Source organism: Solenopsis invicta, chromosome 14, assembly GCF_016802725.1.
Source record: "Solenopsis invicta isolate M01_SB chromosome 14, UNIL_Sinv_3.0, whole genome shotgun sequence".
Classification (NCBI taxonomy): Eukaryota; Metazoa; Arthropoda; class Insecta; order Hymenoptera; family Formicidae; genus Solenopsis; species Solenopsis invicta.
This window is the reverse complement of record NC_052677.1, coordinates 18,998,031-19,025,994: the sequence shown is the minus strand read 5'-3', so window position 1 is coordinate 19,025,994 and position 27,964 is coordinate 18,998,031. Positions and strand designations below refer to the sequence as shown.

Here is a 27,964-nt window from a genome sequence, read left to right as displayed (position 1 = left end):
ACAAAGATCAACACATTCTATCAGTATGACTCGTTTATTGTGGATCGTTGAATCGAGCGGGTGGTAACAGACAATTGAGGGGAGGGAAAGGAGAAAAGTGTGCGTGTGGATCACTGCGCTTTATTTTTCACCGGGTGTAATTTTGCAGGTTTTCGTCACTCTGTCGCTCGTCCGTGTTCGAGATATCCGAGATAATACCCCGGGGAGTTACACGGGTTTTGCTCTACGTGTTCGCAACGGGCTAAATGTCGTGCCGGTGGGCTGCCTTGCTCCGACGCCTCCGATCCTCGAAAGAGAGCACGCGGATTGGGCAAATGGAGGGGGAGGTGAGGGGTGGACGAATGTTCATACGTGGAATTGAAATATCAGGGCGCACGATTCGCTCGTAAATGGAATGCTCGCTGATTTTCCGGATTGCGAAGGAAGAAGCGGGAGGCGAGCGACGGGACGCGAAGAGAAAACGCGCCGTCGAGAAGGAAGTCGTTTCGGTGGCAAGTTCGAATGGCCGGAAGCGAGGCGACGATATCGTTAGCTGTTTCCAAAGAGATATCCCAGTACTTGGTAGGTGAAGGGTAACGGAGAGGACGAAGGTCTCGTACGTGCGTGTACGCTGGGACGCCTTTCCTTGCGGATTCATTCGTAGCGATACCGGACAATTCGCTCGCTTCTGCCTCACGCAATGTCCCGATTTTGGCGTTCTTTCTTTTTTTTTCTTTTTTTGGCATCTTTCGATGGCGGGCGGATCCTCTGACGAAGGTCGAAGACTCAGAGAGAGAGAGAGTCAGACGCTGGTTGATTTCCTTATCGACGGCGATCGATGCTTACGGGCCGAGATACGCGCGGATGATCAGCGAGCGAATTTCGCTCCCTTTGTTCGTGAGCACCGTGAGTTACCACCAGCCTGGAAATTTAATTCGTACGATGAATATAAGCTTGAAATGTATGTTAATGCCGTGCATGGCGGTGCGATAATAAAAAGAAATGGCAGTTGCATGATGATAAATTTCCAAAAAAAAGAAAGTTAATTTACATGGCTTATCCGCTTGACAGTTCTCTCCGAGGTAAAGGATGATTTACTAACTGTATAAATTAAAACGAGTTGCAAGGATTACCGATATTAATGGATTAAGTAACTCAAACTCAGTATAAATGTCATCATGGATATGGGACGTACGAGAGATCTACAATGATATTTGAACATTTTAAAAATTTACATACTCTTTTCAAGATTGATACTTTGCTTATTAATTTAATTTACATTCTTCTTTGTTAATCTATTAAATTGATCGACGAGTAAATTTTGCGCCAATTGCTTTCTGTGAGCACTATCGATCCAAGCATTAGCTTGGAAGTTAATTATATAGAATAAGCTTGAAATGCGTGCTAATGCGTATCTAGTTGCGCGACAATTATGAAGAAAGAAGTAGATATTACATAGCTATAAATGAAAAGAAAAGAAAAGTTGATTTACGTGATTTATCCTTTCCGACGGTTCTCTTTGAAAGAATAAGTATTCTTTGGTTAAAGATGATTTATTTATACGGTATCATTCCGAGCAATATTTTTATTGACTATCGTAATAATAAAATGAACGACGACGCTTCTCATCTTTAAATAGCGAGAACTGCTATATCGATTGAAAGCAGATCTTAGCACTCAATAATTTTCTAGGTCCTAGGTGAATTCCCTAAATTGCGCGCCGCGTACCTGCCAGACTTAAAACACAACTTTTTTAAGAAGAACTAGAAATTAAATTGCTATAACCTGGATTTCCCAGCATTCCGTGGGAATATTTTTTAAAATTATTAAATTGATCAGCAATTTAATTTTCGTGATATTACATTTTTGGATTCTTCTTAAAAAATAATTATAATAATAAATAACTTAGAAATTCGCCATACTCATTATTTAAATGAGTTGCTACACTTCCGGGTTATATTAGGATTGTACTTCTCACCTCCACCGCCGCCGCCTCCGTATCCGCCGCCTCCACCGAGTTTCCATCCACCGCCGCCGAATCCGCCACTTCCACCACCGAATTTCCAGCCGCTGCTACCACCGTATCCTCCGCCGCCGAATCCGCCACTTCCACCACCGAACTTCCACCCGCTGCTGCCACCGTATCCACCGCCGCCAAATCCTCCACTTCCTCCACCGAACTTCCAGCCGCCGCTGCCGCCGCCGCCGCCGTATCCGCCGCCGCCGCCGCCGCCGCTGCCGAGCGTGATCACCTTGATGATCTTTCCACCACCTCCGTAACCGCCACCGCCGCCGCCGCCGCCGCCGCCGCCACCGCCGCCGAACTTCCATCCGCCACCACCGCCGCTGTAACCGCCACCGCCGCCGTATCCACCTCCGCCGCCGAACTTCCATCCGCTGCTACCGCCGCCGAATCCGCCACCGCCATATCCACTGCTTATGTAACCACCTATAATTTCGAGATCAGGATCGATTATTTCCATTATTTTTCACTGCATTCGACAATTCCGGTTCTCGGTGAGGTAACCGCAATTTTATAGAGAGATGAGACATGTGTTTCGCGATATACGATTTATCGACTTTCTTTGCGCGACTCCGCGAGCTTGTTGGTACCAAGTGGTTGCGCGCGCTCATGTCGGTCCGCAAATTGCCACGAGGTATTTTGTGATTGCTACAAGAAGGCGACTGGTTGCGTTCTGCCGATTGTGTAAGCCGTCTCAAAGGGCAGGGGGGCAAGTACAAATCGCTCTCGGATTAAATCTTACGAGTTCCTTTAATATCGCCGAACCAACTGGTTAGTAACCATATAAAGAATCGAAAGAGGTATATCAATTATGAAACGTACGTGTGTACCTTTGTATGTTTGCTCTGGCCCGTCTCGCTTGTTAGTGCAAAAAATAACAGTGATACAAATAATAACAGCTTATTATATCGGATAATTCTTCCCGTGATGGTAACGATAGTAATTAATTTTCTTGGAAACTGTGACGAGATTTTGAAAGAATAATTATTGTAATAATTGTTATATAAAAATACGGATATTATTTTTTTTTACAAGGAAAAGATGGTATCTAGACAAAAATAACATCTTGAACCCGCCAATTCATTTTCTAATTCGTCCTACGTTCACAATATTTAATTAACGTGCCATATTGAAAGAGATTTATTCTAAATCTATAAGTAGTACGGAATGAAATAGATGTTCACGTTTACGGCACTAGCGAATTGGCACATTTACAGCCAGTTGCAACCACTTTGCGGGTTCTGGCGTTAACCGAGGAGGGGTTAAAAACGCCGCGAACACTTCACACGCGAGACACCCCCGTCGTAATCCCCGGTCGCCGTTTCCATAAGCCCCCATTGCCATTGTACTCACCGTACGCGGTGGCGACGAGTGCCAGCACAAGCGTGACTGCGAACACCTGCAACGAGAGAACGGTCAGGCGTGAGAGCTTTAATAATCACGAGAGTGTGTCTTCAATAATTCAATATGTATCTTAATATTAGAGAGAGAGAGAGAGAGAGAGAGAGAGAGAGAGAGACGTGCGTTTGCGATTGGACTCGCTTCTACGTACCTTCATGTTGGAGGTGTTTGATGCCCATCGTCGGGCCCGTCGGCTCTTTTATAGCTCCTGCCTTTCTTCGCGGCTACGGCCCCCGCCCTTCCGTTCTTTCTTCCCCCCGCGTGTTCTTCTTCTGGATCACGAAACTCGACTTTCGTGCCCACCACCGTCGTCACCATCACCGTCGACTACGAAAATCCCCATCGTCGTTGCCTCCCCACCCTCGCTCGCGTCGCGCGATAACGGACAAACAGACGCTAATCTTGACACGGGGCCATCCGATCGTTTCTCGCTCCTCGCGAGGTCGAGAGGCCTCGCGGCTCCGCGGGGGACTCGCGACGTTCGCGACACTCGCTCAGATGAAGGGGGATGGAGACGCGCGTGTGGAAACGCGGCGACCTCGTTGGCGGGAAACGCGGCGATGATTCATCAGTCGAGATAATCGCGCGACGTCCACGGAATATTCGCCCGTTTGAAGGAGAACGTAGTAGCCCCCGGGCGCGACGTGGCAGGTCGCCGATTGCGGAATCCCCCTTCGTATGCTCGGTGCGGTAGTAATTATCGTGCGGCGAATCGTGTTCGCTGGACCGGAAACGTCGGGACAGACGCTCTCCAACCTGGAAACGCTTTTTCAGTCCGGACACGCTTGCGCCGATGACTCTTTCTTCATATTAACCCATCCGCCTCCGTTCTCTGCTCTCTGCTCTCGCCGAGTGAGCAAATCACACTTATACGAGGTGTTTCGAAAATGGAACTGTCGAATCGGATCGTCGTAATCTCGACGTCAAAGACTTTTCTCTCGTGTGAACCGAATGTTGATCGTTGCGCTTGCGCGTTTCAAAGTTGCCGTTTTTACAACGGCATTAGATTTCCAACCTGTTTATAATAATATTTCGTCGTTCTGAGCATTTCAGCACATTTCATAAGCGCATGAAGCAGTCGAACAACCTACTCCAGTGTAGAACGGGTATGAAATATCAGTTACATAACCCTATATTTTTTATCCTATATTAAATTATTATCTTGAAAAGGAAACGTGAATAGGCATCTGCGGTGTACTGAGAGAATTGCATCCTTTGTTTATCGGTCCCGCATCTTTAGACGCCCGGTCGCAAAAGCGAAAATTTGTTGTAGAGGAAAGGAAAGCCTCGCTCGAGGGAGTTGGCCAATGCGTATATGTACGTCGTAGACACGCCGCGGTTGCCACGGCGCAGCACGGCGCACTGCTGCGCGAAATTGTGCAAGTTCCATGCGAGGAGATAAACATCTCGAGCCATTTTTATCTCCAGGCGATCTCTTGGCAGCGCGTGCACCCGCCAGGACACCGCTCTATTATTATTATTAAAGATCACGTAAATAAATTGCTATTCCTGATAATCCTTCTTGGCGTAACGAACCGATCACCCGTCGACCTCGCCACGCGGTTTCGTCAGGAAAACCGCGTTCTCGATGACGTCGCGTGTCAAATTGTAAAGCAACATCAGATAGAAGTCATGGTCGAAGAATAAGATTAATAGACAATAACGCTTTATGCGTGACGGAAAATTAATAACACCGTTTACCAAGTTAAAATCAAAGTAGGGATAAAGACAATACACATGTACAGATGGAAAGATAACGTTCGTAATAGCCGTCAGAGATTATTCGTAAAATGATAATGATAATAATTGCAATTATGCCTGAGATAATCAGTGCTAATTAGCTAATAAATCAAGCTACGTGGATTAACAGCAGATTAATACTCTGATAGATTCAACATCAATATTAATTTAGCATGGAGAAAATGTTGCGCGAGCCAGGAAGGTACCTCGCCTCCATCTTTCATTCCTTCTTTATTTTTTCGTTGTACTTGGTACTTGAGGAACGCATCCGCTTAATCGCGCTTCGGGAAACAATGCACGGGGCGACAATGGATCGTCGTCTCAGTGGCGATCGTACTTTGTATCGGCGGCGGCGAGATAACCGTCGCGCGTGCACGACTATCGGGCGGCTCGCGCTTTACTCTCGATCGCTGCATAAAAAGCAACTGAGATACTCTGTAGAAGGCGAAGGCCTTCCTGGCCTTTCACCGTGCCGATGTCCGCGCGGACGTGCCTGACCTCTCCTCGCGCCTCGCGTCTCGCGCCTCGCGCCTCGCGCCTCGCGCACGGTTAGCTCATCGGGCCGTGCAATGATCGATATGAGTGATTTGGTTGGACAATGCTGATCATTGATGGTATCGAGAATCAAGGTCGGGCATACTCGAGACAGTAATTAATGACAGCTGTCATTTCGTTGTAAAGAGGAGTGTACGAAGAAGCGACACCTTTTTACGCATACATAGACGCACACAATCCGTTATTATTTCGTTCATGCCGCATTAGCGTGCAGACCGTTTGTGTAATTGCGTTTGGAAGTTGGCGAGGCGTAGGTGCGTATGCGGTGCGTACGTGCGCTCTACCTCTGGTAAGGTGATGCGTTCCCTGTGGAATGCGTCGTTCGCAAAGTTCGCGGAGTGATTTCGATCGGTATCTCGATACGACTGTCTAATATCTTAAGTTCATAACCATCTTTGACGATGATCACGTGCGCGGTAATCGTACTGGCATCCAGAAATGCGGAATCGCCCGAATCACCGACCGACCTATCGAATCTCCGCGCTCGATCTCCGCTCTAGTGAAAGTTAAACTGTATTATAATCCTGAGCGCAGCTTTAACATGAGTTATGATAGGATGGTTAGGGTACCTTCTTTTATATAAGCGTAGATACTGCGCCTCGTACACGCTAAATTCCTGCAGACCGTAAGGTGAATGTATTACTCGATATTACGCAGTACATTTAGCATAGAATATAAAATTGAAGACTCGATGCAGAAATGGTTGCAAGCGCGTTTGATATTTTCTTTTCTTTTTCTCTATATCAAGAGCCTCCGTAAGAGTAATGATATCAGAGTTTATTTTTACGCTTGACAGAGGCTCTATTTATTTTTGGGACGCGCGCGACATTCAGGTCAAATGCTCAATTTGCAAAATCACGAAGAATTTATCTTAATCATCAGTACAAGGATTGATATGTCTACTGACACACTTGGTCGCCTTAAGGCAAGCTTTCATCCCGCTGAGAGTGCTGCATAATGATAATTAGATAAATTGAGTCTATATAAGAGGTACATATCTCGGGCTTGATTTTCCTCGCTCCTAACCGGGTTTTCCCTCATATACGTGAGTAAGAAATAAATGGCGAACATTGTTGATCGAAGAAGTTGTGTACGTACGAAGTGAGTTGCAAAATACGCGTGTATCGAGAAAGAGCGATGGAATCTCTCTCTCTCTCTCTCTCTCTCTCTCTCTCTCGAGCAGCGGGATGCCACAAGTACGTGACGTAATATTACGTGCCTCACGGTCAGGAGGTGAAAACCGGTCGGCGCCTAAGACCGCGGGATTTTCTCGCCGGAAAAACCGAAGCGTGCCCTCGGGCGAGATTGTCGAGCCAGTTCTAGATCTCGAGATCTCGATATTCCGCTTTTGTTACTAGTTTTTCAATGCAAAATATATAATACATCGTTATGCACTGAATTGAGACGTATCGTCTGAAAACGCTCAGGATTCACCATCTTCTCTTCGAAAAACAGCTTTTACAGAGCTTTTAAAGTTGAAAGGGTTTTCTCATTAGCGATAATTGATGGGATATCTAATGACGGAGTAATAATGTCGTATATTAAAGAAGAAATTGTTCGAACAAAGTTTAAGAAAAAAATATCACTTAAATCAGTAAAGTGAAACGTAGTTTATAGAGAAGTATGGTTTAAAGTTTAATCTGCAAACTTCGTAAAATATAATTCTTCTGACATTAGAAGATTATGGAAAAGAGCTTTTTAATAGCCGTAACGCGCGCGCGGAAATTACATTTTCAAGGATTTAATGGAGAGTTGCCAAATGCGTACCACTTGAGTTATTTTTTATTACATTTCCCATTTAGTACTGACTTTTACAAAGATAAACGTTGAAGACTCCAGCTTAATATTTCAAGTACCTATTACTACATGTAGTGTTTACCTTTCACTAATAACAAATTAATTTATTATATTTTTGCAAATTAATTTATTATATTTTGCACTGCAAAAGGTATAATTTAGGAAACCGGTCATCTAAATCGTACTTATCGGTTTTCGATATCATATCCCCATATTCCGAAAGTATCGGATTTGTGAACTAAAATAATTAAAAATATAAAATTAATAAAAGAAATCATTAAATAATAGTTACTTCATTAATGTGTTGCTTATATTAAGTAAAAATGTAAATATTAATGTGGTACAATTTAAGAAACATCGCATTTGATTTTTCCTCTAATTACGAGATTATAACGATACGATATATTTTAGAATTTTAAAATTTTGTTCTAATTAGCGCATGCATATTAAAGTTACACGTGTCGAACGCAGGTGCGATCATTATAGGTCTTCCGAGTCCGATTAAGCGTTCTCGTCACATGTTTTGTCGATGATCGATCTGCAGAGTCAAGCGGCGATCTGACAAGTTGTCGCCCTCGTTAGAAGTTGCTCAAATGCATAACGAAGCGCTACGCGTGTAGTTTGACGAGCGGTGCAAACGGGGGAAACTGCCGGGACTGCCGGGAACAGTGTGACAGAGTGACCGAATAAAGCCGACGTAAAGCCGACGGGTCGAGCTCGCATTTACGGTTAGTACCATGCAAACCAATCCCTGCTTACGTTTTTCACCGTGGTCATAATGTCGCTTCGCGGAAATGAATATATCGCTATCTTTCTCTCGAATCACACGATATACAGCAGTGAAACAGAAATATGCGATCCCTCGCTTAACAAGTAAAACAAGTAATTTGTAAAACTAATTTACAAATTGAAATTTTACTTAAAAAAGAAGGTTTAGCATGTAATAAATGAAATATTGAAATATCGAGTTACAATTCGCATCCAAAATAGTACCGAATGCGAAATAAATATAATAAAAAAATTATTATTTAAGTGGCATGCATTTGGCAACTTTCCCTCCAAGGGGGCCGGCTTTATTTTATTTCTGTCGTACGAAAGAAAGCCCGAGGATTGCCAAGTACTAGCGTGGTAATTAGATTTACCTACGCAATTGCACACGCACGTATGCTTGCGAATTTCGTAGGAATTAAATGCAGATCCGCATCCGATGTTACGTTCTGCGTGGCGGACGATCTTTTCGCAGGATTATTGGGTTATCGTCCTGAAAATCGCAACCTGCCACCGCCACTCGTTACGATGACTCGAGCGGCAACTCCGATACGGAGAGCGGTAATGAGCGGCATTGTCTGTCGTACGTAGCTCTTTCCTCCTCCTCCGCACACGGATACGCCGCTAATTATTACGTGTCCCGGTTGTCGGCCATTATGGCGGCTTCTTAATATTGTACCGTGCCAGTGGCTACAGTGGTAATCTTTGTAATCACGAATTGCAAACGATCCCGCGCCGCGGGAATTTGTCACTCGTGTCCGTAAATACAGTATTATTAATCGATCGCGGTTAGATGGCAACCTATAAAATTGGCTAATGCTATTTATGATAATTTCAAATTTCCAGCGATTTCCAGCGAACTGCGTTCGCGTCGCGAAATTCGTCTCGTTTGACTTTCAAATTCGAATCTATAAAAGATCTACCGGTCGTTACACGTTAACCGCAAATAGACTTTGAATCGACGCAAGCAACAATAAATATGCGATAGCGATCTTCTAAATCATTCCGCTCGCATCCTCATTCCGAAATCTGTGGTCGCGTCGTATATCGAACGCTCGTGTCACGCGAAGCTTCAAGTCAGCGCATAACTCCTCAAGGGACAAGCTAATGTTACCCGGAGCGTCGCATGTGTCATAACACACGCGATGGAACAGATATAACAATTGAGGTATTTGTCACGGTTAAGACTTGACGAACGTGCGCGTAACACACTCCGGGACGCGGAAATGCATCTTGCTTATTACGAGCGACACCGACACATTAGCGGAAAGTCCAATTAAAGCCGGATCGCTTCGATGGGAAATCCGAAAGTTGATACCTGGCGGAGCGTGGGAAGTTGGAGAGGATTTGCCTGCGTCACTCGCATGAATTCGGAATCGATACTGCAGCACAAAAACACGGATCATCGCGCTCGGAACCTTATTTCCACAAGGTTCGTTAAATCATACGCCTAATGACACGTCGCCTCGCGCTGTAGGTGCGCACGGCTACGAGACGAGCGTGACATTTGAAATGAATTGCAAATTTGCTGCTGTATGAAAGGTGGAGGAATTAACGCGTTAATGTACGGCTTGACGCGTTGCGTCGTAGGGTGCTATCAAAACAATGAGAGCCGGGGAAAAGGGGGACTCGCGAAGGTATCCCACGGCAATCTCTTCGTAACCGACGGACAAATGCCGGAAAGAGCTCTAAAATCCATCGAGGCAAGGCTACGTTACGGACAAAGTATGCAAATTCGGCCTATAAAACGTACACGTTGAATGTAAAGCAGAGATGAGCGATCGACGAACTGGGTGATGCGTGACTGCGAAAAGTCACGCGACGCGCGACGTTACGACCGATTGAGATGTAAATTGCGCGGCGACAAATTGCCTTTCTTCTTTGCTCCATTTGCGGGTGCACTTTATTATTATCCATCTAGAAATTTTGTCAGGTTTACCTGATATCGCATAAGGAGCTGACTCGACGTAAAATAATTCTGAATTAAGATAGACATAAAAAAAATTCTCATCAGGTTTGAGTGCGGATGACATCTTTAGGATTAAAATAATGAGGAATATTGAGATAATTATGTAATTAATATGTGTACATATATATAGTAATTATATATAATTATATTATTAAATTGTATATAATTTATGTATATAATTTCATTAGATTAATAATTTAGTCACTAATTACGTACACACAATCTTGCATTAAATATGATGAATTCGATTCCGTGCTTCTCTTTCGTGTAAAATATTCTGATACAAAGAGAAGTATTTCATGTATTAATCGATGATTAAAATTTTTTGGAATTGACTGCGCTTGATAAAATCGGAAAAGAGGGAGCCGAACGGTAGCAGATGGCTAGGAACCACTTGCGCAGAGTCGGCCCTTAACTCACAACCGCGAATTACAGTTCGTATGAAATTCAAAGGGGTCCGGGTTCCATAAATGAAACCCGGCTACGAACTATTACGAGACACGAGGGACGGAAGAGCGTGACCGGTTCGGACAAATTGCCTCTCGATTTATGGCGGTGGCCACGGAGAGAGCCGGTCATGGTGGTAAAAGGGGCACGATTTGTGTGACTCTCGCATGTGCGGGAAACGCCTGGCGTAAATACACGCGGATGGTGGCAAAAAAAGTCGGGTCGTCGCGTCGCGTCGCATCGCGTCGCAGTGACATTCCGCCGAATGAAACTTCGACCCGAAATTCTCCTTTTAATCCAATAAGCTCGCCTAGCGTGCAATATCGGCGAGTGCAATCGTAATAGCTGAGAATGAAGATAAAGGACCTTTCGCGAATTTTAAAAGCGCAAGTTAATAGTGTTCGCCTCGTTTCCCTCCCGCGTCTCTCTTTCATCTATCTTTATTTTTCTCTTTCTCGTTCAACGTTAACTTACACGTCTTCTCTTTATAAGGAAAAGTTGCTGAATGCGTACCAGTCTTCTAAATTGTAGCTCTTCAATATTTTTAATATTACAATAAATACTATTAATATTAATATAAGACTGATAAGTGATACCAAATTTAATAATTAATAGCAAAATATGTCAAATAAAAAAATAACTTTAAGACAGTGTTACTTCGATGTCGTGGCAATTTATTTCTCTTCTCTCTCTCTCTCTCTCTCTCCTAGCTACATCTCACATGAGAATATCACATATACAAATTACATTTCGTACAAGAAAGACTCGAAAGTTGTGAAAGAAAATTCTATATAAAAAGTTGATAACAATTGCGTGTCTGTTGTGCGTACGAAGGTAACTAAACTTGCGTAAGAGCATGCGCAAGATCGCATCGCGTACTCATTTCACTCAAAGTGCATCGCAGGAACAACGCGCGTGAAATTAGAAGAGATATTTTTGGACAATACCGTTTCCAGGTTTACGCATTTTGGCTCGATACTCGTTGCATGTGATTAAGCGACCAATTAAAACGATACGAGCGCGTGACTAATTCAGGAGTCGATAACGGTTCGGCAAAGTTTCTCTTTTTTCCGTTTCTCTTTCTTTCCGCTGTCAAGAATTGCAGAGTAAATCGTGGACGTGGAAAGAGAAGGACACACGATGTGCGTCCCGATGACGAATACTGCGGCAGGTCGAACGACGGAACGTCGCATGGCGCGTCGTCATCGCAAAGCACCTGGGAGTATCTAATGAATTTCATTAGCGACGCGATGATTAAACCGGTAAGATTTTACTTGTCTTCGGTGACGTTGTCGTTGTCGTCGTCGTCGTCGTCGTCGTCGTCGTCGTCGTCAGTGTCGCGATAGTGGCTCGTGAATCACTGCGCACGTCTATCGAGAAATCGATTCCGCTTCGGCGACTCTAAGCACTTTAAAGACGCCCTTCGCGAGAGAAGTCGCTCTTATCCGCAACTTAACTCACTTCTAACATGCGTCTTTGCGCTCGCAAACTTTGTCCGAACGATCCCCGACGATGCTCGAATTACTTTGAGCTCTTGCTAACGTTCGTGTCTTCGTTGACACGTTTTTTTTCCTTTTTTACACTTTATTTCTCTTATTGTCAACGGTTCTCGAGTGACAACGAATTAATCTATCGAGTATCATTTCTGTGCTAGTATTTAATTTATATTCTGCCGATAGCATTTTGATCTGTATGTCATGTTATCTGTTTACGACATCCGAAGTTATGAAAAATGAAATGAGAAAAAATGACACTAATTGAATGTAATTTAAAATACGTCAATTAAGCTGTTAACAATTCAATCGCAGAAATTAATATCTTTTTAGTTTATTGTGAAATTATATTTTGACAAGTCATCCTATAAATTTTATTTTAACGACTACCAGCATCATATTAAGCTTTACAGTAAAATTTTAATTGGACGAAATATTGGAAATTTTATTCCATCGAGCATCGAACTTTCTATATTCTGCAACAATTGTCGCGAGAAGGGAGGAAATCTCTAAGTGTCTCTCATTGAGACCTCTAATTTTTCATCCCTCGTTGTTCCTCTTATCCATGCGCGAGAGCAAAATTTTGTAGACGCAAAGACACGCTTATGAAGTGCAGCCGCTCTTCTTCGCGAAGAATTCTCTCCTTTGAAATAGCGGCTCGCGCATCTTTGCGCGCTCTATCATCGCGCAACACCCTTCGAAAAAACTCGAACGGAGGGCTCGAGGGCCTCCTTTCGCTCCGTCGACTTTGACGATTCGACGCCCACGACGAAGGGCCTCTCTCGTACCAAACGAGGTGTAAGCATCGAGGGTATTCGCACGAATTATCGAGCGGGAGACGATCAGGTCCAGGTGCTACAGAAATTGATTTTCTACCTCTTTTCCGTTTTATCCACCTTTTCTGCTTCCTGCCGGCGACCCCGGCGCGCCATCTTCTTCTTCTTTTTTCATCTTCTTCTCATCCCTTCCTCCACTGGTTACATCCCATAATTGCGATCTCTATCTCTTTTTCTGTAATTACTCGTATCTATCGCATCAATCTCTCGTACGTTTCCATGTATTCTCACACGAACAAAAATTCCCTTGAACTCTCCGCGACGAAATTTAATTGCAAGCAGCTATACTCGTGACGTAATTTTTATCAACGTTACCGGTATCGCGTGTGTATGTGGCATTGGTCTTTGAGAAAAACCCCCGAGAAAAAAAGCCGCAGGCAATGAACGCTTAGTGGGCGACGTGTTAAATAAACCTAAACGAATATATCCAGAGCTTCCGTTTTATCGGATAAAGCTTGTTTTATCAAACGTGTCAACGTCTCTCTCTCATAAGGCGGCGACGGCGACGGCGACGGCGGCGGCGGTGGTCTTCTCGCGCGCTGGAGGCGCGTTTCACGTGCATCGTGACGTGTTATAGCTGATGTGCGGCGCGGCGCGCGGATCGATAATCTCGCACGTACAATCGCGATTGGTAAGCGAGCCGCGATTGATCGGCTGGAGGACGCGTGTTAGTGTTAGCGCTCGATTCAGCGGCGATCCATCGGTGGATCGAACACTGGTGGACAGCTGCCAATCGCGGATGTAGCAATCCGAGCCCGGCGGTTGACGCGACAGCGTCGACACCGCCATGCCGTCATCGAATTCCACTCGAGGAATCACGTGAGAATTCTGTCGCTCGAGAATTCGAGCGCTTCTCCTTTTTCTCTCTCTATCTCTCTCTATCTATCTATCTATCTATTTATCTATCTATCTATCTATCTATCTATCTATCTATCTCTTTTCCTCGTCTCGATTTTCCGACGTTGAATTTCTACCGAGCTTTTCCACCGGCACGCCCGGCATGCCTGGATCGATGGTGAGAGATCTCGGACTTCTTTGCTCGCGCGATCGTTTATCGCTGTTAGAAGATTCGATCCGCCCGCGTTCTTTTTTTTTGTCTCTCGTTCCAGTCTTGCACGAATTCCTGGCCCAAAGCCACAGCCCCTTCGCGGTCCTAAATTATTGGGCGAAGCGAACACTTTAGCGCTTTAACACCTAAGTAATTGCCTGACGGTCGCATCGACATGTAATATAACTCTAATATATTGTGAGCTTAAAATGGCAAGATTTTAATGAAGTACGCGAAGTTTAATGAGCGTGAGTGTCGGGAAAAATAACTTGGAAGTTTCGGAGTAATTATTTCTCTTTTCGTGATATATTACGAGACATTAATTTTCACGTGTACAGTATAATATATATCGAAACATTATCACAATGAAATATGTTTAATTATTTTTGTTAAACTGTGTACACACACATTTCTCTTGGTGGCAGATTGAGGCTAACAATCAATTAATATAAAATTCAATCGCTAGTTAAAATTATTGAAATAAAAGTTTCAAACAGTAGATTCTTATATATTAGAAGAGAAGTGCTCTCTTTTTTTCTCTGAATGCATACAGGTCGCCTAAATCGTATCTCTCATCAATATTTTATATTTTTATTTAATATAAACAACGTTTAGTAACAAAAATCTAAAATAAATGAAAAATGAATAATATAGACCAAAATTTGACTACATCTCGCTTTACGCAAATAAAAAAGAAATTATCCTAACAGCACATAATATTGTACATATATTCTAGGATATTCGTACGATACAAGTACTATAAAATATTGACGAGGTACGATTCTACAATATTCGTACGATATCGCATGCTATTAGGGCAGGTACTAACTAATGTTAATCTTTGATCAATTCATGTAACTGATAATGTAATTGTTCAATTTTTTACTGAATTTTTATATTTTTATAAAATGAAATTTATTGTAGAATATTTTGCATTTTTTGTAATAATTGTAAAGATTAAATATTTCACGCATAAATGACCATATCTTTTTATTGTGGAATATATGGAAAAATGTCTTAAAAATATTTTGAGACATTTTGTGTAAAAAGATGAATATTTCATATTTCTATTTTTTTCTAGTAACAGACAGTATGGAACTTTTATTGTTATAGTTGATTTTCCTTAAACATAATAAATGATATTTGATAAAGTAGGTTTTACATACTTGCATATGTTTTACACGTATGCTGTGGTTATACATCGCTGTATTACTCTGTGGTATATACGAGAGCGCGTCGACCAATTTACTATGTTGCATAGTAAAATTATCATGAGCGACTAACAATAAGTTAGATTCAAATATCATGCTATATATAAGATAAAATTTATATAGGATATTGTAGTTCGCTGCTTGACGTTTATTCTATTTAAAACAATAAAGAATCATGAATTCCGTTTAACATATTTACTTAAAATTGTTGAAATTTTACTATTATTTTTAATAAAAATAATTAAATATATTCTATATTTTGTTGTGACAAAATATTAAATGTGTGTAATAGACATTAATAAATTAGAGAGAAAATTACATAAAATTATTCAAAATGCAATGTTGTTCTACGATTACCACGATACTCTCAGGATAAATTTTATGAGAAAACTCTCTCCGTGTGTGAATAAGAACATGTCAATTGCAAAAAGAAATTCAAGCTAGCTTCAATGTCCTTATCTTTCTTGTATCGCGAATATATGAAAAAAATATAAGGCTTTTAAAATTATATTGAAAACTTTTAGTCGTATCTCTTACCTGCGATGACTCGAGTACGAAAATGACGAATGCACGATCATGATTGTAAGGTTTTGTACGCGTCTCGTATTTTTTTCTAGTTTTCTTCCGTATTGAAGTTCACTGCAAATTCGATTCTACGCCTAGTGCAAAATTGATCGCTGTCGATCGATCTCTCCGCGTGTGGAAGAAATGCTACATCATCTGCCTTGTCGGTCACGCGGCTTCGGGCGATTCTTCGCTCCCGGCTAGGCCGGAGAATAGATTCGTGTTTACTTTCTCGAGATCGATTTGCCTCGCGAAATATTTTCCACGGCTTTCTGAGCACTCCGCAGCCGTCTATTCGCCGATTATTTGCCGTTGCTCGGCGCAGTTGAAAAATGCGAGCAACGTAATCGACGCTCGGTTCCGAAACTGTTTCGGCCCGCTGAAAATCAACATTTTCCATATCCATCATTTTTCCATTTACCTTTTGACTACAATGTACCGATGTGAATCGATACGAATCGTGGAGTAATGATATAAATGAGCGAAGATAAAGTTCACGAACCAAATTTCGCAGCAAAGTAATTACTTGGGCTACGTAACGCGTATCTTTTTGCCTTTCGAGAATTTGTTGCTTTTTTATTTTGTGAAGACTAATGACGCGGTTATTAGGGCCAAAAGGAGATAATTTGACGCGATGAATAGAAGTTTAACTGCACAATTACATCGTGACGGGCCACCGACTCTGATAACTGCGTGTCGTCGATTCAATGGCTTTTATTTTTGGAATATAAAGTAATTCACCGTTTTATACGTGGCTAAATAATATAAAATTAGCAGTGACATGTTTGCGTTATTTGGTTTTATGAAAGCTTCTATTGAAAACGGAGCACAAATTGCGGTTTTCACAGCAAATTACATCGTTTTCAAAGCGTGGCCATGTTACGTGAAAGAAAAAGGATTTAATTATGCTTATTGATATCAATTATAATCCATTAACAAACTGTCCGTTGATTTGCATTTGCAATATTTTAGTTAAAACAAAACATTTTTTTAATATTTTCACACTTTGTTACAACGGCTTTCGCTTCTCTTTCATTCCAATATGTCATCGTCATTAACTTTCCGGTCGAAGGAGTCGTCGTAAAGTCCATTCGTCGCTTCGCACGTTTAGATTTCGAAATTCACGCGTAGGTTTGGAACTCGGCATGGGAATCGGCATGAGAAAAGAGAAAATAAAATTACCAAGGAGACCGGTACTATGGTGACTTCTCTTTGTCTCCTTGCAGAATGTGTCAGTGATAAAATATTGAACAATCCGAAAAAGGCACTCGTCCTTGACACAAAACGTCTCGACGTGTGAAACTTCCGTCATACGCAGAAAAAAAGACTGTAAAGCTATGATTCATTACGTAAGTTTAACATTTGTAACTAAACAGATTGGATAGTTCAGCAAAGAAATTATGTCTAAATGCAACTATATATCAGACATAATTTCTTTGCTGTATTATCAAATCTGATGAGATATTAAATGTTAAACTTGCGTAACAAGCTATAGCTTCGATGTATCAATTAATTTTTTTTCCTTTTTTCGTAATCGACACCGTTTGCAGGTGAAATCAATGTAATTTATTACATATGCGATTTTCTTACTGAGCAATGATGTATCACGTCATACATTTCTCGAAAATATTTTTAACTATCTCTCATGTTCAGTGTTTGCAATTATGAAATTATGCAGATTGATCTGAATCAAAAAAGAGGAAGATTTTTTATTAAATTATCTGAGAAAGAAATGCAGATTTGTAAATATAAAAAAATTATGAATATATTGCTTTGTTTAACAGCGATATTAACTTAAAAATGTTTAAATCAAAAATTACTAATTTTATCTTTTATCTAGCTAAATTAAAAATTAAATTATTTTGATCTTACCTAAGATACGTTTATGTTTAATTTATCTTATTGTTAGCTTTATCTAAATAATATTTGAAATGATCTGAGCGCAACATTGCCCGGAGGATATCCTTTCGAAGGATGAATTTATGCCTTTTGTGAAGATGATTTATATCTGACGTTCGACGAGCGCGCTGTTATACTGATTTATCCGGAAAATGAAATATTAGTCGCATACGCGGAATGCAGGTATCGATCGCGCGGCGTCGTCGCCCGTTTTACGTACGTCGCTCCTCTAATTAATTCTATCTCGGCGAGACGAAGTGGTTTCTCGTGTTCCCACGCCTCTCGACGTAACGCGCGAGGGATGTCATCTCGGCGCCACGTGGAAAGCAACGCGACGCGACGCGACGCGACGCGGCCGAGTACGTGCGTCCCACCGCGCCGCTGTATGACGGTCCCATCCGCTTTAACTCCTAATTACCAATGGCCGCGACGCAAACGCCCGTTGATTCGAACGCGAGTCAATTGCAAGCAAATCTATTGTATGCTAAACCGCTAATTGTCCGGTACGGCCTGCCCGGATCAACCCGGACAGAGCAGTCAGTTCCGTCATTCCTGCTTCCTTTCGGCTGTCGCTCTAAACACAACACCGACAGGCCGCGTCATCATCGTCGAAAAACTTTGGTAGCTTTGGATTCAGGAAACGCCTGAAAGTTCGAGGCTTTTTGTAAATCATATTTTAAAAGTGCTAATATAGGAAGAGGAAGAGAACGGAGGAGGGAGAGAGGAGTTTTATTCTTTATATTCAGTTCTGAGTGGACTTAACTTTAACGAAATCTTAACTTATAATTTCATTACAACGATATCTAAAGTTAAGAGTTAAGAAGTGAAGGGAAATGACTAATTGAATTTTTATTGAAGGATATGAATTTCAAGCTTAAAGAGTTCCTACATAAAAGAACAATTTTTCATGACGTTTTACATTCCGTTTACTGCAAAATATTTTCTACGCTTTCACTTTTATAATTACGCACTTACACTTAATTTGTAATAATGCATATAAAATTATATTTAGTTTACGCGAGCGTTTTATACTGCGTGTGTACAATAAAGAACTATTTCAGAAAAATTATGAATAATGTATCGCTGTAAAACTTTGTATGTATGATGGAGAACGGTTTGAAAATTGATAGAGAAAATTCGCGTTTTTAAACTGTTGTGTGTGTGTGTGTGTGTGTGTGTGTATCTTTCTCTTTCTTATTTTGCTCATAACGTAATTTTAAATATAAAAGCAGGGTGCAGCGTAAACTTATCGATATACTAAAATAAACATTTTTATTGTTTATAGAATAAAAGATATAACATTAGGAAATTAATTTATCAAGTTAGAAACCTAATATAATCCTTACATGTTGTCACTATATTTTGCGGAACAGTGTAAGGCGAGGTTTCGCAAAATGTGAGTCAATTTTTAATAAATAAAAAATTTTTTAGTGATACAGTCAAAACTAGATCTTTAAATAAATTACAATTATCAAAATTTTTACGTATGAAAATGATTCGCGTTGACATCGAAGCTGTCGTCAACAGAAATAGGAGACATGCGTATTAGAGAAATGGGCTTACAAAATTATATTCAATAAAAAATTAAAAAGTAGAAAAAGTAATATAAAATAAATAAAGCGCAATGCAAATAAATAATTTATCATTGTATCTCGTGTGTTTTGATACGTCACTGAAGTTAGATGGGTGGCAGATGTTTGCCATTTTTAAAAATGGGTCACAATCCACACAAGTTTGAGAAACTTTGACATAAGGTATTTGTATATAAATCGACAAAAAACATCAGAGTGAAAGTCTTCTAAGAATACTCATATGCATTAACTCGTAAGCAATATGTACAGATGGACTCATGTTAAAGGAAAAGAAAAGGAAAATGTAGAAGAAAATAAAGAAGAGAAAAATGCACTACTGTCTATTATGTGTGTGTGATTTCGGGACTTATTTTATCAGACGCTTATTTTTGCTTATCTTACAAGAAACTTAATCATTGCAAAATTCGCAACGATGTTATAAAAACTTTTGTCGGCTGATATAAAAAATATTTTCTAGTTTGTATTTATGTTTCTAAAATTTTATTTTTAGTTTTGAAAGTTCAACAAAATACAATTAAAAAACAAAATGATATGTCGGTATTGGGTACTTTTCTTACTTTACAATTATCGGTTCAATTCACAATCTGCTTTACAATCGTCAATTCACTTGATTTCATTCACTTCGTCGATCACATTCACGTCGCGTCGGTTACAATTCCGATAGAGAAACCTCTCGACGAAACCCACTTGTAAACTCTCGTCGTCGAGGAATTCAGCGAGTGATAATTGGTCATGCGATTACGTCACTATGACCGAACGGGATGCGCCGCGATGAGAGCGAGCTGAAGTAGTTCGGGCGAGCAAAAGGACCAGAACAATATATCGGGGAGAAAGTACTCGTAACTCTTGTGTCGCGTCGCGGGCAAGCTCGTAATCGTTAACTCTCGCATCAGCTCTCGTGCGGTGATTGCGCAAGATCGCTATAAGAGTGCAATGGCAGCTGCGGCGACGGCGGTGGCGGTGGTAGATGCAACTGGGGGAGGAAGGGGGATTGGCCTCCGCCTCTTTCTTCCATCGTCGTCTTCTTCTCGTTGCCCACCTCGAGTGCACCGTGTCAAGGCTATCGGAGGCCGACGACACCGCGCGTTCCGCAGTCGTCACGTCCCGATGCTCTTCGATTCCCCGCTCGTCCTTCCTTATCACTGACCGAGTAGAGGCAACGAGAGGGAAAGTAGAAGCGCATCTGTCAAACTGTCAGATCTCGAGTCTATTTGAGGATATCTTTTAGGATTTATGGACGAAGTAGATTTACGGTAGGACGCTCACAAAACTGGCACTTAATTCTTTAAAACTTTAAGAGAAAGAGAGAGAGAGAGAGAGAGAGAGAGAGAGAGATTTAATGTAAAATTTATTTCACATAGAAATTATCTTTTGTTTATATATCCTAATGAAAATTTTTATAAACAATTTTGAATTGTATTCAAAAATCTGAAAAGTTTTCTAAACAATTTTAAATTTATACAAAAATTCTAAAATTTACATAAAAAATTTGAACAATTATACTAAAAATTCTAAGAAAAGATATAAATTTTTTCAGTATTTCTGAAAAGTGTTTCAATTCGTGAGAAAAATTGTGAGAAAAATTTTCACCAGAGTAGTTTTATGTTTATATCACTTGTTATAGCGGTCTGTTTGTTGCAGTATTATTTATCTAATGTAATGAACAATATATTTTTTGGGATTGCACACAAGTTAATGTGCGCAATTTAAAGCGTCACGCCCATTAAACTCCGCCGTTAACTTAAACTACACACCTCAAAAACATTTCAACGCATACTGACTTCCGAAACTTTTCATTTACGCTGTAAACTCACGAGATACGAGTAAAAAGATATTGCCTACTCTGCTGGAAAAATATTTTTCTTCGACTGAGAGACATTATCTGGGAGAGCGCAATTTATTTAACTTTTTTTAAAAGTGCAGTTCGTTTCCAAAGTAACGCAGCAGAAAAGCTAAATCCGCTCCCGCTCCATTGAGCGTTGTTTTTCACGAACGTTACAAAGGAGCTTTTATTCTGTTTGAAAATGCAACCGATCGCTGTATCTCCTGATAGGATTTTGTCACTCGGATGCGACGGAAAGATTGTTGAACACCGCAAACGAGCGAATTCTCAAAGCGCGTGACTTCCGTCCTGGAACAGGATATCTCGCGGAAAGTCTCTCGGAGACTAAATGAGGAATCAGCTACGAGGAAATGCACTCACGGTCGTTGCGGTGGCAAGAAAGAAAAAAAAGCGTGAGTGGTTGCAGGGCGCGCGAGCGAAATGATACGAGTGAAAGCACGTGGGGGTCGACCCTTTGCCTTTTGCTTATGCGCGCATGGGAGTCGCGGGAACACGTTGGCAAACACGAAAAGCAGGATGTGTGGCAAAGATGCCGTAAGGCATCTATCGCATAATCGCCTGGGAACCGCAACGACAGGATAATGACGGATCTAAGCGTTTTTGCACGTTGACGTTAATGTTGTGAACTTAACGTTATTAAATACTTTTTTTTTATGCAAGTATATAAGAAAATATCAAATATTTTTATTGAATCCGAGTGATCTTATGCTTCAAGGGGATCCTGAAGTCTGTTCTATTTTACTGATCAAACGTAATAATTCTGTGACAACTTTTCGTATGTTTTTTTTTTATAAATTTGGAAATCCAATTCCAGAGTTTAAGTATATGCATTAATACATATTTGCAGTATGAACTCTTTATGCAGAGAACGAAAACAAGTTTTTTAATTCAAATCTTTTTTATCATTTTTTTAGACGAGTGTGGCGTTTAAAGCTGTCAAGTCATGATAATATTTCCTTGATTTAAAATGCAGTCTGTACTGAAATTAGAGTCTATATATATATATATATATATATTATATATATATATATATATATATATATATATATAGATTACACGAGGAAACAACGTCGAATTTCTAGAATGAAACTTAGACTCCTAATTCAATATATAAAACTCGCGACTTTAGTATCTCCTTAAAACGAAATTTGCGTTGTGTAACATATGGAGTTAGTAACAGCGCTGCAGATGCATCCACCGTGATAGCCGAGACACGATAAGGATATCAATGACAGTTTATCTTCGCATTTGCCTGAACATTACGGAAGATTGCTCGCACTTCCTTGCGTAGCGTGGCGGTGATGTGGCGTTTATTGTTTGATATAAAATTGATTAAAAGGAAATGTCGTAAATGCAACACACTGGTAACGCATTTGTTTGAAATTCGCAATGTGAAAGAGAGACTCGCATGAAACTCGGTTGTGGTAATTAGTCGGCGGCCGCGCGGTATAAAATAAATATTTCTCCACCGTATATATCCGTTCGGATAAAACGATCGCAATTCGTATCTCCGCTCCCCGTAGCGCACAGTAACAATAATAATAATCATAAAAATTTGTCGGCTAGAAAATCTCGGGTAGAGGAAGAAGCGCGATGGGAAAGATACTCATTACTCGGTGCTAATGATGGTTAGGTGGATTACAAGCTGCATCCGTGAAGGACGAGCGAAGACGACCGCGCGGCAGTTTATTAATGAAAGTATGGTCCTCGCGGTTATATTTCGCACACAGTACCGCGACGCGCGGATCGTAACGTAACAAGGCGTGTCCGTTTTAGAGAATACTTTCGCTTTATCGAGAGAGCGTCCAATTACTTTTCTGTACTTTTAATTATCGCAAAACTCTCTTTCTCTTTCTCTTTCTCTTTCTCTTTCTCTTTGCCCCCTCTTAGCCTTTCACTTGTACTCCCTTTCAAAGAAAGTCGTTCGTTCTTCATCATCGGAAGACGATCTGATAATTGATTTACATTTAATTAACACCCAATAAGTACGCGAATATATTAAGTTTGTATGCATGTTCAAGATAATTGAAAATATTAAGATACATCTCGTTCATATCGCTCGTTCGTGATTTATGCATGAGTGCACTTCCAAAAATCGGCGTGCAAATTAAATTAGCATGAAACGCGAGTAATTTTCTCTTGTAAAATATGGGCGACTCTTGCACGCGAACTTCGATTTACACGGCAATCTACGGGAAAGCATTTCTTGCGCAAATAGAGAACACAATCTCTCTCTCTCTCTCTCTCTGTCGAGGTGTACAGTAAAGCGAAATGAGCTCCCGGGCATTGCGATCTAACGTCCAGCAACATTATTACGTAGCGTTTAATACAGTGGTGTGAGTTCTTAAATTCCGTACCCACCTGACTCATAATTCTACACTTCCACAAATCTGATTAGAGGTGGATTTACTTTAAGCGAACTATGGAGAGACCATTACGTCGCAGCGGGAAAGATCCATCCGATGATAATTAGCCGTGCGAAACGTTAATGCACTATGCCAGCTAAAATCAGGTGTCGCGATTGCGCGAGAGAGTCTGTCAAAACACTTGATCCTAAACTTGGCAGAGTAATATCTTTATGAGATAATCTCCGTCATTCGCTCAGCCTGTGCACTTTTATCTGTAATTATGCTTAAACAGCGTATCTGAGAAGAGATATTACATCAAAAGTAATTAAATTAATATTAATTTATCTCGCATTAATTTATTTGCACGTTTACATAATTTTCTTATTTCGTTGTATTATAATGAAAGGATTTCCTGAGAAAACCAGACGAGTTCAAAAAGTTAAATATTCAGGGAACTAAAAACTTGTCATTTTAAAACCCTTTATTATATAAATATAGTCATTTTTCTCCGGACTTATAAGTTTAAAAACAAAGTTTTAAACTTTGATTAATATCTTAAAGATTTATTTAAAAAGAAGTTTTCTTTCTTTTATTACAAACAGGATACTATAACAGGATACTATATATATTAAATGCATAATTTGTTTAATTTATTATATAACTACTTAGAAATAGCAAATAGGCTATGCAGGGTACTCTTTACTTTACTTATATTTCTCATTTTTTATTTGATTCTTGCCGGAACAAAACTGTTGACACTGATAGAGAATAATGTAGTGCGATGAACCAGATTAAAAAAAAAATGGACTTGTTTTTGAAAGGAAACTCTTCAATTTTATATATTACTTCTTTGATGTCGAATATTTACGTTTAGTCATGTTAACACATAAGCTACGATTTATGCGCGCGCAATTTCTTCGATATCGAAGGAGATGAGAGGCCGTTAATCGTCAGGACTTCCTCGCAGGGTTTCTTTGCGAGATGATGCGGCAGGCACTTCTTTCGTTGCGCTCTAAAGAACCGCATGATCGATGACGCTGCTCTCCTCGAGCGTCGTGAAACTCGCCTCGGGAGAGCAGAGCGCTCGCATGAAAAAGGCAGTTTCCGCGGGTACGGATAATCGATCCCGCGCGCCGCTTTCCTACGCGCGATTAACGATTTTCCGTACGACGCGGCACGCGCATCCCAGCACGAGAGATCGCGATGTTAAGAGACGGTCATGAAACATTCTCGCGTCAGCGTTGCTACAAATGTTAGATTGGCTCTGGAAGTACCAACAATTTTTTCTCCTTAAAACGAATGTATTATAAAAACAGAGAGAGTGGTGCATAATTAAGTAAGTATATCTCATCAGGAAATAATTGATGAACAGTCGGAAAATATTAGAATCCTATCTTTTATGTAAAAATAAGATATTAATCTAAAAGTAGAACCGGTCAATAATGACTGCTCGGTAGTTTTATAGCCACAGAAAAGATTTTTGGATTGAATGCTATTATTCTTCTAAATTGCTACAGAGACAATCATAGTTATTATTGGAATTTGATTGGATTGCTCTTTATGCTAATTTATTTTGGTGGTCTCTTCAAACACAATATTTGTTATATACGCAATTAATTTCATGCTATGTAATCGTTATGTCACGCATCGAAGGAGATCTAAACAAAGGTCGAAACGTTTACATTTACTTTATCTAATTAGTTAATAAATTCAAGATACACATTCATCCAGTGTCGGCTTTCAATTGACATTATTCTACATACATGATTGATATCCTTTGGAGCCTAATCTATTATTATATTACGTATTATATTATGATACGGATGAGAATTTGAAAATCCCATTGTTCATAAAATTATAAATTTGCCCACAAAGATGACTCGTTACTTTTTCTCTTTTAATGATTAATTACTTGTGCTAGCAATTAAGCCGAACGTCACTGTGACTCGTCGAAGCTGGGTTTCTCATCTGTTCTAACAAATTTCTGTCTGTCTCGGCGGTGCTTGTTCTTCCGGGCGTCGACCTTATAAATTGGAAAGGGTGTCGGCTTAATAGATGATTACGAAACGAGAGTCGCGAGTTGAAACGGGAGAAGACAGCCGAGGGGTGCAAACCGAGGAGGGTCTGAGTAGAGCACTCGCAATTAGCTTTATTAAGGATGAGACCGAGGCGACAGCGAGCGAAACCTTCAAGTAGAATGGATCGTTTTTCTAGACCAAGTACCTAGATGGTACAAGTATTAAGATGTTTGACCGGTTTCAAGTGTACACGATCAATTTGTGTAGCTCGCATTTTTATACCGCGCGCATCGCACGTACGGTTGCATAAATCTATTTGAGATTACAAGCTCGTTTACTCATGATCATTTAATCCAATTATTTAATTATCGCGGTTGGCAATTGTTACATGAGAAATTCAAATACTACTACTAGTACTAGTCGAGATATTTCACTTTTTATTACGTAGAAATAAAGGAAAACTGCGAAATAGGCGATTGGAGATTGGAAAAGTTAATTGTGAGTGGCGTGGATATACGTAGATGATGTATAAAGATGGCGAAAGGTATGGTAATTTCGGAATCGTAGCGTGGGGTTCGCCGGTTTGAGTCACGTTGCGCGAGTAAGATTTATTGAAATGTTTATCCGACGTTAAGGGCGCTCGGAAATTCATTCGTCCCGACACGTCCCTCTTCCTTCGATCTATCATCTTACGCTAAGAAAATCTTTCCGCGGGCAGGATCACGGCATCTACGCTATTTTTCATTGGTCAATGAAGTCTGAATCCCGAAGATAGATATAGAGACGTTACCATAATCCTTCACGGGATATCGCGTACACACGAGCGTCCAAAAGAGTTCCATTATCGATTCGCTTTAGAATCGCTTAAAAAAAGAAAGATTTGCACGAGGAATATTGTTTTGGAATTATAATTAAATTAATTTTTTTAACTGTAATCTGTGCTAAAACAGTCTGAAAATTCTTTTACTTTTAAATAAATAAAAATAAAAGTCAAATCAAATTAATGAAACTTAATTAAAATTCTTTTTATAGTTTTTTATTTTAGTTACGAATGAAATAGAGATATTGAATTTTATTCGTAAATAACGAATTATTGATATTTTAAAATCTGCTTCAAAGCTGTCCGAAAAAAGGAACTGGGGCAATTTATATGCAGATAATCTTTGATCGATATAAGAGTTGTGGAAAACTTTTTAATTGAATTATCACGGATTAAAGTAATAGATCGCATGAATGAAAGTAGTGAGACGTGCAATGGACAAATGGACGGCATAACTCGGAAAATTCATTGTATTTGACGAGCAAAGAGCAGCGGCGCCTCGTAGTATGCGGATCTCGTTTATGTCCGCGACTCGCGATGATAACTATATATATATTCGCAACATCGCGATGCGAAGAACGCGGGACGGTCGAAGAATCTTCTTTTATACGGCAAGGTGCCATCGTTATTATTATTATTACACGACGGCGGATCCGGCGCGCGAGACGTCTCATGAGAATAAATTATTCGCCAGCGATAAATAACTGTCCGTGCGCCAGAAGGAGAACGTGTATAAATGATGCGACGTCTTCGGCAACGGTGGCATATACAAGAAGCGTCATTTTTACTGTTTTTTCATTACCTCATTTTTACGAGGGTAAATCGTACTTGCGCGACGCGACTATATAGGAATTAATGATATACGAGTTGCGTTTCGAAGTACTTCTAAAGAGGCACTTTGCGCTAATGTTCTATACTGTAAACATCTTACTCAACAGACGCGTTCTGCGCGCATTTTTCACGTTGCGAAAATGAGCCTCGAGGCACGTCGGGGGGCGAGGAAGAGATATTATAACTGTGATCTACGATTATGTAGAAATAATTCGCAAAAAAAAAACTCGGATCGCGTTCTCTCGATAAATAAAACATCAGGGTGGACTGTGCGCGCTCGGAGAGACGGCGATAAGTGCCTTCGCCTTGAGAATTGAATCGGAGCGATTTCTTGGTCCACGCTCTCGCGAGCGTGGGCGCACACGAGAGGAGGCACTTTGTAGCCGATCTCTCTGCATCGTAAGCATCGTACCTCGAGAGGCACTTTGTAGACATTTTCCGCAATGCGAGCGAGGCTGCGGCGGCGGAGTCGCGGAATCATGGAATCGGCGCGGCGCGCGACGCGCATGCACGCACGTCGGAGCTTTCGATCGTGCAGAATCCGGTGTGTTACGTTACGGCGAGCCTCCGTAAACTTCTCGTCACGCTCAATTTACGATATTGATCGATCGGCCGACCGACCGACCGACCGACCGACCGACCGACCGACCAACTACCAGTCGGGCGCGTCTCGTAAAGCGGAGGAAGCGATATATTCGGAAACGCAAGAGGGATATATTGCGCGCGCCTCGACTCGGCTCGGACGGAATGCGCGTTTGTGCCCGCCTTTACAACGCCACCGA

At 40.8% G+C, this 27,964-nt stretch overlaps 1 protein-coding gene across 1 annotated transcript; it reads right to left on the bottom strand.

Annotated features, from left to right (window-relative positions):
• Window positions 1-15: 15 nt before the first annotated feature.
• On the bottom strand, window positions 16-27,839 carry LOC105207774 (glycine-rich protein 5-like). The gene is made up of 5 exons (XM_039457339.1): window positions 27,595-27,839; window positions 3,555-4,418; window positions 3,356-3,401; window positions 1,958-2,428; window positions 16-901 (listed from the first exon to the last, which is right to left on the bottom strand). Exons 2-5 carry the CDS (start codon window positions 3,558-3,560, stop codon window positions 891-893), a joined length of 534 nt encoding a protein of 177 aa, XP_039313273.1. The 5' UTR covers window positions 3,561-4,418; window positions 27,595-27,839; the 3' UTR covers window positions 16-890.
• Between the last annotated feature and the right edge of the window lie 125 nt (window positions 27,840-27,964).